Raw genomic sequence first — 11,830 nt, forward strand, 5'->3', positions numbered from 1 at the left:
GTGTCAGATGCTGTTCTTCCATGAGATGCAGTCTCTCTAAGCACTGCCTCTACGATGTTTCCTCTCTTTCTGTATTAGTCATACCAGTGGATCTCAAACGAGGCTGGGAATTTATTTTTTGAAATGATAAATTTCTAGTATTCATCATAGGGCTATACAATCAGAATTCTAAGCGCTGCTGTGTGAGTGATTCTGAAACAGTCAGCTGGCTGATGGTTTAAAGCTGGGCCTTGAGGACTGCTACATTCCTCTCATGGATCAGAGGGTGATTATGAAGATCTTCAAACTGGAATTCTTTATATATTAGCCCTGGGATGCTGGAAATACACCAGAATTCCCCTACTTTAGTTTCCTTATTTATAGTGGGGCAAATAAACCTGAAAGTGCTGATTTGAGGATTAATTATAATCCGTGTACCAGTTATTTGGACCATTATCCAGGATCTCAGGTCATCCATAAGTGGAAACTGTAACAATCACCATCATACTTATGAATTGAATTGAGAAATATTTTAAGCTATGTGGCAGAATAAAAACATAATAGTAGGATGATAACACAGTCTGTATCAGGCACAATATATATCAAATATTGACTTCTTTTGCTATTACATGCATTTCCATTCCCAGCTCTCAAAAGTCTACGGCCCTGTGTTCACTGTGTATTTTGGAATGAAGCCCACAGTAGTTTTGCATGGATATGAAGCAGTGAAGGAAGCTCTGATTGATTTGGGAGAGGAGTTTTCTAGAAGAGGCAGTTTCCCAGTGATTGAAAGAAATGTTAAGGGACACGGTAGGTGTGTATTTGCACATGTTCAGCTTTGATAATGGGTAGGGGTGGTCAGGGTGAAAAACAGGAATTTCAGGAGCCCCCCAGCAGAGCTTGTTCGTCTCAGTCTCCCAAGTGTCAGTTCACGCCTCCTTCCCTAGGACCTCCCTCCTATTCTGTTTCTCCTCCCATCAGGAATCGTATTCAGCAACGGGAAAACGTGGAAGGAGACCCGCCGCTTCTCCCTCATGACGCTGCGTAATTTCGGGATGGGCAAGAGGAGCATCGAGGACCGCGTTCAAGAGGAAGCGCGCTGCCTGGTGGAGGAGCTCCGAAAAACCAACGGTGGGTGATCCTGTGCTCTGTAACTCTGACCTTAGCAGTCTTCTCTCTCTCTCCGGTGATGCTCTTGGCAACATTTCCAGGCAGCCACATCTTTCCTATGGGTGGTGGTTGCCAGTCTTTAGATGAAGGGGAGGAGGGTGTGAAGCACAGACAGCCAGGGGAGCTTTTGTGTATCTACGATTGTCTCATGATGGTACACACCATGTAGGTATATATGTGTTTTAATAATACTCTATCCTGCACTTTGTGTTCAATTCAGAAATCACAAAGGATAGTTTTGAGTCTTTTCCTGAAAAAGAGAACAATGTCTTTCCTGTAGCATTAAAGTGGGTTTTCTATTCCAGAGCTTTTTACCAGGGAATACTTGTTAATTGGACAGGGTGAGAATGACACTTATGGGGGTGTCACACTTATGATGAGAATGACACTCATGAAACAGTGACATTTATGTTCATTTAATTGAACAATTTTTATACGTACAGCCTCACAGACATGTCTGAGAGTCACTTCAGGGCCCAAGGCTACAATTCTGGCAAATAGTAATGACATTTAGGGATTTTAATCGTTTCAGTTCAGTTCAGTTCAATTGCTCTGTCGTGTCCAACTCTTTGCGACCCCATGAATCACAGCACGCCAGGCCTCCCTGTCCATCACCAATTCCTGGAGTTCACTCAGACTCACGTCCATCGAGTCAGTGAGGCCATCCAGCCATCTCATCCTCTGTCGTCCCCTTCTCCTCCTGCCCCCAATCCCTCCCAGCATCAGAGTCTTTTCCAATGAGTCAACTCTTTGCATGAGGTGGCCAAAGTACTGGAGTTTCAGCTTTTGCAGCATTCCTTCCAAAGAAATCCCAGGGCTGATCTCCTTCAGAATGGACTGGTTGGATCTCCTTGCAGTCCACGGGACTCTCAAGAGTCTTCTCCAACACCACAGTTCAAAAGCATCAATTCTTTGGCGCTCAGCCTTCTTCACAGTCCAACTCTCACATCCATACATGACCACAGGAAAAACCATAGCCTTGACTAGACGAACCTTTGTTGGCAAAGTAATGTCTCTGCTTTTGAATATGCTATCTAGGTTGGTCATAACTTACCTTCCAAGGAGTAGGCATCTTTTAATTTCATGGCTGCAGTCACCATCTGCAGTGATTTTGGAGCCCCCAAAAATAAAGTCTGACACTGTTTCCACTGTTTTCCCATCTATTTCCCATGAAGTGATGGGACCGGATGCCATGATCTTCATTTTCTGAATGTTGAGCTTTAAGCCAACTTTTTCACTCTCCACTTTCACTTTCATCAAGAGGCTTTTGAGTTCCTCTTCACTTTCTGCCATAAGGGTGGTGTCATCTGCATATCTGAGGTTATTGATATTTCTCCCGGCAATCTTGATTCCAGCTTGTGTTTCTTCCAGTCCAGCGTTTCTCATGATGTACTCTGCATATGAGTTAAATAAGCAGGGTGATAATATACAGCCTTGACGTACTCCTTTTCCTATTTGGAACCAGTCTGTTGTTCCATGTCCAGTTCTAACTGTTGCTTCCTGACCTGCATACAGATTTCTCAAGAGGCAGGTCAGGTGGTCTGGTATTCCCATCTCTTTCAGAATTTTCCACAGTTTATTGTGATCCACACAGTCAAAGGCTTTGGCATAGTCAATAAAGCAGAAATAGATGTTTTTCTGGAACTCTCTTGCTTTTTCCATGATCGTTTAGGTATGTCTTAATGCAGTTCTCAATTATGACTTCATTTAAATGTAGCATTAAAAAAAAAAAAAAACATTTACTGTGTATTTGCCTTTACTGTGTATTTGAGCTTTCTCCATTGTAATTTTCCCATTTCTAGTTGTGGCTTTTTCTTTTCTCTTAGAGAAGTCTCTTTACTATTTCCTGTAAAGTTGATTTGGTGATGCTGAAGTCTTTTAGCTTTTGCTTGTCTGTAAAATTTGATTGAGAATCTGATTGAGAAACTTGTGAGTAGAGCATTCTTGTTTGTCGATTTTTTCTTTCAATCACTTAAAAAATTTTTTTTAAGTATGTCAGACCACTTTCTTCTGGCCTGCAGAATTTCTGTTGAAAAGTCAGCTGATTGTGTAATGGGAGTTTCCTTATGTTTAACTTGTTAATTTTCCCTTGCAGCTTTTAATCTCTCTTTAATTGTTTGACATTTTAATTACAATGCATATTGATTTATTGCTTTTTGGGTAAACCTGTTCAGGACTCTGTGTTTCCTGGACTTGGTTGTCTGTTACTGATCCCAGGTTAGGGAAGTTTTTAGCTATTTTGTCTTCAGATGTGTTCTCTGACCCTTTATCTTTCTCTTCTTCTCCTGGAACCTCTATAATGTGAGTGTATGATTGCTGGTGTCAGAGTCTCCTAAACAGCCCTCATTTCTTTTCATTATTTTTTCTCTTCCTTGTCAGTGATTTCTGCTTCACTGTCTTTCATCTCAGTGATCCATTCCTCCATTTCATTTAGTCTGTTCTTGATTCCTTCTAGTGTATTTTTCATGTCAGTTATTATATTCTTCATCTCTGTTTGGTTGTTCTTTATATTTTTCAATTATTTCTTAAAAACTACTAACTTCTTGCTTAGTGTATCCATTCTTCTCCAAAGTTCTTTGATCATCTTTTTTTTTTTTTCCATTTGAGTCATGTGGCATATGGGATCTTAGTTCCCTGACCAGGGATGAAACCTATACCTTCTACAGTGGAAACACAGTTTCTTAACCACTGGATCATCAGAGAACCCCTGATCATCTTATTGATCATTACCCTGAACTCTTTCTTGAGTAAATTATATATCTCTACTTCACTTTGAAACACGTTCTTCTGTTGCCCCATTTTTTCTCCCTAACTTGCTATTTTTATTTCTGTATATCTGGTAGGTTGGTTATAATTCCTGACCTTGGAGAAATAATGTTTTTTAGGAGATGTCCAATGTATCCCAACAACACACTGCCCACTCATCATTAGAGCTGTATTGATCAGGATTTCCCCCATGTGGACTGTGTTTGTCTTTCTATTGTGGGCTGACTACTGTAGGCAACCTGGTAGTCTTGGTTGACCTTGGTCAGATTGGCTGACTGTTCCTGCCTTGTACAGAGGTTGCCAGTTGCTGCTTGGTCGTGCTGTCCCAAGAAGTGGCTGATTGTGGAACCCTGGGGCATTCCAGAGGTAGTGCTGGTTCACTAGTGGGTGAGTCAGGGTTCACGAGATCCAAGGATTGGTGCCTGACCACTGGAAGGTAAAGCCAGGTGCTGGATCACATGCTGGCCCAGGGGAGCAGAGCCAGATCCTGGAATCTGCCTAAGGGGCCCAAGGATTCCAGAGTTGGTATGGGACTGCTGGTTGGTGAGACTGGTTCCTGACACAGCAGGTTGTGGGTTCTGGGATATTCAGAAGCTTGTGTTGGCCTGCTGGTTGTTGAGGATGGGGCAACAGGAAAGGCGCTGGCCTTTTAGAATTGGGTGGGTTGGGTCCATAATCTGCAGTGCTCTGGGGCTGGTGTCTGTCCACCAGTGGGTGAGGCTGGTGCTGAGCCTAGGCAGGTCTGAAGTCCAGCAGGTTGGCGCTGGCCTGATGATAACTGGGCTGGTCCACAGACTGTAGGCCTGTGGTAGTCCTGTGACCGGTGTCCACTCATGTTGCAAAGGGCTGGTCACAAGGCTAGGGCAGGCCTACTGGTTGGCAGAGCCAGGGCCTAGCTGGTGCTATTGTATGTATGTGCAGTCAGTCGTGTCCAGCCCCATAGACTGTAGCCCACCAGGCTCCTCCATCCATGGAATTTTCTAGGCAAGAATACTGAAGTGGGTTGCCATTTCCTTCTGCAGGGAATCTTCCTGACCCAAGGATCAAACCTGTGTCTCTTGCATCACCTGCATTGGCGGGTTCTTTACCAGTTAAGCCACCATTTACCTACTGGTATGTGGACTGGGTCTGCATGCTGTGGGGTTGTCATTGTCCTGGGGTTCTTATCCACATGCTAACGGTGAGGCTTGTCTGACGAGAGCAGGCTTGCTGGTGCGTAGGGCTGGGGATTCTGGCACTGGTGCCTGACCAGTGGTGTTTGAGCTGAGTCCTTTGCTTTCTGATTGTAGGGCCCTGGAATTCCTGGGTCTAGTGCCTGTGCAGTGCTGTTTGGAGCTGAGTCCTGGTCCTCTGGTGGACAGGGCTGTGTACAGGGGTGGTTGTAAGGTCAGAGAATCTTAAGGCAGCCTCTCTGCTGGTGGGTAGGGCTATGTCTCCATTCAGTTAGCTGCTTGGCCTTGGGCAAGTCCTGGTGCCTACAGGCTCTTGGGAGGTAGGAGGGGGCTGGGTCATGATACTAAGCTAGAGGGAAGATTCCAAAATGGCACTTGCCAGCACCAGTGTCCAGGGGGCAGAGCAAGCTCCCCAAAATGGCTCCTGCCAGTATTTATGGCCCCAGGGTGAGCCCCAGGTGCCTCCAACCTCTCTGGGAGGCTCTTCGAGATCAGCAGGTGGGTCTGACCCAGGCTTCTTTCAAATGAATGCTTCTATGCTGGGTACAAAGCCTGTGAAATTTTGTATGTCCTCCTCATGAGTGGAGTTTCTATTTCCTCAGCCCCCTGGGACAGCTGAAAGTAAGACCCGCTGGCCTTCAAAGCCAAACATTCTGGGGATTCATCTTCCTGTTGCAGGACCATCAGGCTGGGGAGTCCAGTGTGGGGCTCAGAAAACTCACTTCTTGAGGCAGTCTCTGCAATTGTAATTTTTCTTGCCTTTGTGCTTTGCTTATGTCGGGGTGTGGTACTTCACCGCTCCTTCTCATCTCCTTGTGATTTCTTCTTTATATCTTTATTTGTTGAAGATCTTTTCTGGTGGCTTCTGGTTTTTTTTCGTCGATGAAACCAGAAAAAAACCTTTCTTCTGTATATTGTTATAGTTTGGGGATGCCCATGAGAGGAGATGAGCTCAGGATCTTCCTGCTCTGCCATCTTTGCTAGTCTCCTCCCACATTACTTTATCTGTAATTGTTGATGGACCTTTAGAATGTTTCAGGGGAGTGCAGCCATCTCTTTGAGATCCTGATTCAGCTATTTTGCATGAAAACTCAAAAGTGGGATTGCTGGGTAATATGGTAAATGTCTTTTTATTGTTTGAGGAATGGCCATACTGCTTTTCATAGTAAATCGTCTGACATTCTATCAAGTATACATAAGGGTTCAATTTCTCAACTCCCTCATCAACACTTGTTATTTTCTTCTTCTCTCTCTCCTTCCCTCCCTCCTTCCTCCCTTTCTTTCTTTCTTTTCTGATAATGGCCATACTAACAGGTGTGAGGTGCTACCTCTTGCTTTTGATTTTCATTTTCTAATGCGTAGTTTAAATTCGGACAGTTCTGGGTTTTTTTTCTTTTTTGTAATGCAAATTCCTGATGTTGGCTGTGATTGCCAAGGCATCTGCTTCCAAACAGCATCCGTTTCAAAGGTGGTTATCTGAAATAAACACAAGCTAGCCAGGAGACTAAAGAGCTCTTCCCACTGAGCCTCCTTTGTTCTTGGATGATTTCAATTACAAGCGTTTTGGCTACTTATTTTTTCTCTTCCAGTGCTTTGTATTTCCACTTTCTATGTTCTAAATTCACCCATAATGAGCCCTTGAAACCCTGTGCCCTGAACTTTACCGCAGTGAGAGCAGAACTCTGGGCCCCTGTGTGAGTTGTCCCTCTCTGTCACTCTCCACTCACAACCTCACAGTGTGTTCCCCAGGTGTGTTGGCAATATCCAGGTCTTGTTGGTGATAAAGTTCTATGTTTCAAAGTTTCCTGATGACTTTTGCTGAAGGACTTCTTGCAGTCATAAAAAGCATCACAAGGTCTAGTTCTTCTATAGCTTTGGTTATTGATAGGCTGAGACTAGCACAAAACATGATAATTAACTTAATACTTTCATGTGATTTTCTGTTGCTGCTCAGTGTTCTGTTGTTTTAACTTTATGAACCCTTTTTAGCATTTCTTCTAAGACATGTCTTTGTTGTTGTTGTTATTTAGTTGCTAAGTCATGTCCAGCTCTTTTGAGACCCCATGGACTGTAGCCCACCAGGCTCCTCTGTCCATGGGATTTCCCAGGCAAGAATACTGGAGTGGGTCGCCATTTCCTTCTCCAGGGGATCTTCCCAACCCAGGGATTGAACATGCATCTCATGCATTGGCAGGAGGGTTCTTTACCCCTAAAACACCAGGGAAACCCCAAATCATGTCTAGTGTGGATTAACTCCCTCAGCTTTTGTTTATTTGAGAAAGTGATTATTTGTCTTTTATTTTTGAAAAATTGTCTTGTCAGATAGGGTATTCTTGGTTGATAGCTTTTTTCTTTTCACGTTTTGAGTATATCATCCCATTGTTTTCTGGCCTGCAATGTTTTTGCTTAGAAATCAGTTGTTAGTATTATGACAGTTCTACTGGATCTGACATATCACTTGTCTTGCTGCTGTCAAAATTCTCTCCTTGTCTCTGATTTTGACAGTTTGAGTATAATGTATCTCAGTGTGAGTTTCTTTTGTTCATCCTAGTTAGAGTGTACTGGCCTTCTAGAATCTGTGTCAGTTTTTCACTCAGATGTAGGAAGTTTTTGCCATTATTTCTTCAAATAAGCTTTCTCTCTCTCTTTTCCCATAATGTGTATATGGATCCCCTTGTTGATGTCCTGTAAGTCCCTTGTATTTTCTTCACTCTTTAAAATTTTTTTTTTCCTTTTGTTCTTCTGAGTAATAGCAAATGACCCACCTTTAAGCAAAAATTTTATGTGACTTATTGTATTCTTCAACTTGACAGATTTCAGCTGTTTTTAAGAAATGCATTCTGTTTCTTGATATTCTCATTTGTTCATGCATCATTTCCTTGAGTTTGTGGAACATCATGTCACTTTTTTTTGGCCTCACTGTGAGGCATGTGAGATCTTAGCTCCCAGACCAGGGATCGAACCAGTGACTTTGCATTGGAAGCACACCATCTTAACTACTGGGCCACTAGGAAAGTCCCTGCATCACTTTCTGATAAAAACTTTGTTTAGTAAGTGATATTACTCCATTCCTTTAGGATCAGTTTCTGGGATTTATTTTGTACATTGTTTGAGCCATTTTTCCTGCTTCTTTGTGTGTTTCATGACTTTATGTTTAGATTCATTAACTTGAAAAAATAGCTACTTCTTCCAGATTTGATGGACCAGCTTTATATAGAGCAAAAACACTTAGCAAGCATCTTGGCTGGAGATTCTGGGGCCCTCCGAAACCTGTTTCTTTTGGTGGTCGCAACTACTGTGGGCTTGTGTGTAGAATTTCATGACTAGGAAAGCTTGCCAAGCTCATTCTCAGGAGCTAGTCCTCTCTTGCTCTCTTTGTTTGCACACTGAAAGTTCTGTAGTTCAACAGAAGCAAGCTCTTCCACCTTCCCTTTTTCAGTGGCATCCAAAATCTGTAGGCTCCCCTTCAATGCCCTGAATCAGGTTAGACAGTTACCAGTCCTTTGAGTTGCCTTCCAAAAAAACCAGGACACTGGGTGAAACTCCACTCCTCTCCCCCCCTTACAGGATGAGCCTCAAGTTGTGCACCTTCTTTAGACTGTGTCAGGCCGTGCTGGTCACAGCAAATCACTTCTCTCACCCTCTGTTCTCAGTGATTCCAGACATCCAGACTATGCCAGTTTTGTCAGCACTCCAAGCGAGGCAGGACAGAAGCCACTTCCTCAAGCAGCCCACTGCAGCATTGAATGCATGCTTCATTCATTTCTTTCCTGGGTTAATCACAACCTGGGGCATTCTTTTCAGAGAAGGCAATGGCACCCCACTCCAGGCCTCTTGCCTGGAGAATCCCGTGGACGGAGGAGCCTGGTAGGCTATAGTCCATGGGGTCGCTAAGAGTCAGACAGGACTGAGTGACTTCACTTTCACTTTTCACTTTCATGCACTGGAGAAGGAAATGGTAGCCCACTCCAGTGTTCTTGCCTGGAGAATCTCAGGGACAGGGGAGCCTGGTGGGCTGCCGTCTCTGGGGTCACACAGAGTCGGACACGACTGAGGCGACTTAGCAGCAGCAGCAGCAGGGGCATTCTTTTGCCTCAGCATTGAGGTTTTGTGGGGGAGGTGTTGATGCAGGTGAAGTGATATTGCACTTCTTATCAGTTTTATTGTATCTGTTTTCAGCTTCGTAGTGGCCTATGGTATTGTGACTTCTTAAAAGTTTCTGGAAGTCTCATAAAGAAATTTTAATCCACATATCATTGCTAAACCGGTGTTTCTGTAGGGGAAGGAAGGCTGGGACTTCCTCTTACATCATCATTCTGATGTTACTCCTTACTGTATTTTGATTCAAGTAATCTTTAATCACATCTATATATGTGAATATTGTATCTCTCTTTCTATTGTGATTTTTTTTAAAGTTGATTTATTTATTTGACTGCTTCAGGCCTTAGCTGTGGCACATGGAATCTTCACTGTGTCATGTGAAATCTTTCACTGAAGCACAAGGGCTGCCCCAGGGCCTATGGGATCTTAGCTCCCCAACCAGGGATCTAACCTGTATTCTTTGCATTACAAAGCAGATTCTTAACCACTGGACCACAAGGGAAGTCCCAGAATTTTCTTTGATTATTTGATTGCACCTATTTTATTTTATAGATCTCCTACCAAAAAAGAAAACTTTTCCTCTAGTATAATTTCTTCATTGGAAATATAATAAACTTGATGTAAATGATGAAAAATTTAAATTTATCAGCTTAATATTCTGTTGATGGGTAAACAGAAGACTAGCCCAGAGGTCCACATAATGCAGCTTTGCTTAATTAATTAATTTTTATGGTTATTGTAAATGAAGGTCATTTAATTCTTAAGCAAGGAAATTTTTTTAACATTGAAATGACACATAAACTCCATTTACCAATTAACCCAGGTTTCACTTACCTGGGATTTATGTTTGATATGAAAATTATATTTTATATTTACTTTGGGCAAAAAATTCAGTTCATAATAATTGTTCACTCATATTAGTTTTTCTTCTCATACAGCATGGATTCTTCCTGCTTTTATACATTTATTTTTTCACATACACGAAGTCTACAATCTCTCTCTCTTTAGCTTCCTCATTGCTGATTCTACACATGACTCTTTCAACTATTCATTATATAAAAAACATTTCAAAGTCCCTAACTGTTCTCATTTTCCTATGTCAGTGTTTATGATACTCAGCACTGATAATGTTAGTAATTAAATGATACAAAAAATGGTCTCTTCAGTGTTTTCATCATTCACCCTTCAAATTAAGATACCTTAAGTGAAAAAGATATAAGAAAAGGCAGTGAATATGAATTGAATTTATTTTAAATTTTTTGGCTGTGCCATATGGTGTGTGAGATCTTAGTTCCCTGACAAAGGATCCCACCTGCACCCCCTGAAGTGGAAGCGTGGAGTCTTAGCCACTGGATGGCCAGGGAAGTCCCTGGATTGATTAAAAAAAAATTATTTAAATACCATTTGCAGCAACATGGATGGACTTAGAGATTATCATACTAAATGAAGTAAGTCAGAACGACAAAGACAAATATCATATGATATCAGTTGTGTGTGGAATCTGAAATGTGACACAAATGAGTATATCTGTGAAAAACACAGACTCACAGACATAAAGAATATACTTGTAGTTTCCAGCAGTGAGAGAGGGAAGGCTTGGAAGTTTGGATTAGCAGAGGTAAACTATTACAAATGTAATGGATAAACAACAGGGTACTACTGTCTTGAACAGGGAACTATATTAAATATCCTACGATAAACCATAATGGAAAAAATTTTGAAAAATTATATATATATATGTATGTATGTATAACTGAAACACTTTTCTGTATAGTAGAAATTAACAATGTAAATAAACTATACATCAATACAATTTAAAGATAAATAAGTAGATAAACCTTCTTTAAATAGGTTAACATGGTCTTTTAGATTAAGGTAAAAGTTATGTGTCAATTTTTACATTTTGAATATTTTGCTGTTAAGGGAAACAACAAATATTGATTTAAAGTTTCTAACAGTCTACCTGTTGTTTCAAAGATAAAAGTGTTTCATGTGTATGTTTTAATGGTGTGTTTAAATGTTTGTTATTCTTCAGGGTTGCCCTGTGATCCTACTTTCATCCTGGGCTGTGCTCCCTGCAATGTGATCTGCTCCATTATTTTCCAGAACCGTTTTGATTATAAAGATCAGACTTTTTTAAATCTAATGAAAACAATAAATGAAAATATCAAGATTTTGGGCTCTCCGTGGATTCAGGTGAGGCCAAGGGCCTTTCTTCTGGAGGAATCACTTATTCTCTTTTTTCCATGAGGTCTAGTTCTCTATACACCAAGCTGTGAGGTGAAAGTGTGAAGAGCACAGCCCTGCCCAGAGCTTAGCATCATGGAGTGCTCATCTGGGGCTGCTGGCTGAGCCCTTTAATGTTAGACAGGAAAATACATGCCCACAATTCAGTCCTGTTGACACTGTTCAGTGGTTTTTATACCAATTTTCAAAGCCCAGCTTCCATAAACTACTTTGGTAACATCCCCAAAGCATGCCCACACCAATAGAAGGACTTCCAGGCCCTTCTGGAAAGGCTTCCATTACTCACAAGTCTTGTCATTCAGTTTCCACCTACTTACTACTCCACCACCTTAGCTGGCAGAAATACCTGCATTTAGGAAGGAGGAGAATCTCCTTTGAGTGAAAGAGTGCTGCCA

General features: G+C 41.8%; 1 protein-coding gene across 4 annotated transcripts in view; it reads left to right on the top strand.

Moving 5' to 3' along the window:
* CYP2C87 (cytochrome P450 family 2 subfamily C member 87) overlaps window positions 1-11,830 on the top strand; it is a 60,621-nt gene that overhangs the window by 26,222 nt on the left and 22,569 nt on the right. For 3 of the 4 annotated variants that reach the window (XM_024985820.2, NM_001076427.1, XM_024985822.2), the window contains 3 exon segments: window positions 627-789; window positions 961-1,110; window positions 11,224-11,384. In XM_024985820.2, the coding sequence (XP_024841588.1) occupies window positions 627-789; window positions 961-1,110; window positions 11,224-11,384 (474 nt within the window). 4 annotated transcript variants of the gene reach the window in all.

This window comes from Bos taurus, chromosome 26 (assembly GCF_002263795.3).
Source record: "Bos taurus isolate L1 Dominette 01449 registration number 42190680 breed Hereford chromosome 26, ARS-UCD2.0, whole genome shotgun sequence".
Lineage (NCBI taxonomy): Eukaryota > Metazoa > Chordata > Mammalia > Artiodactyla > Bovidae > Bos > Bos taurus.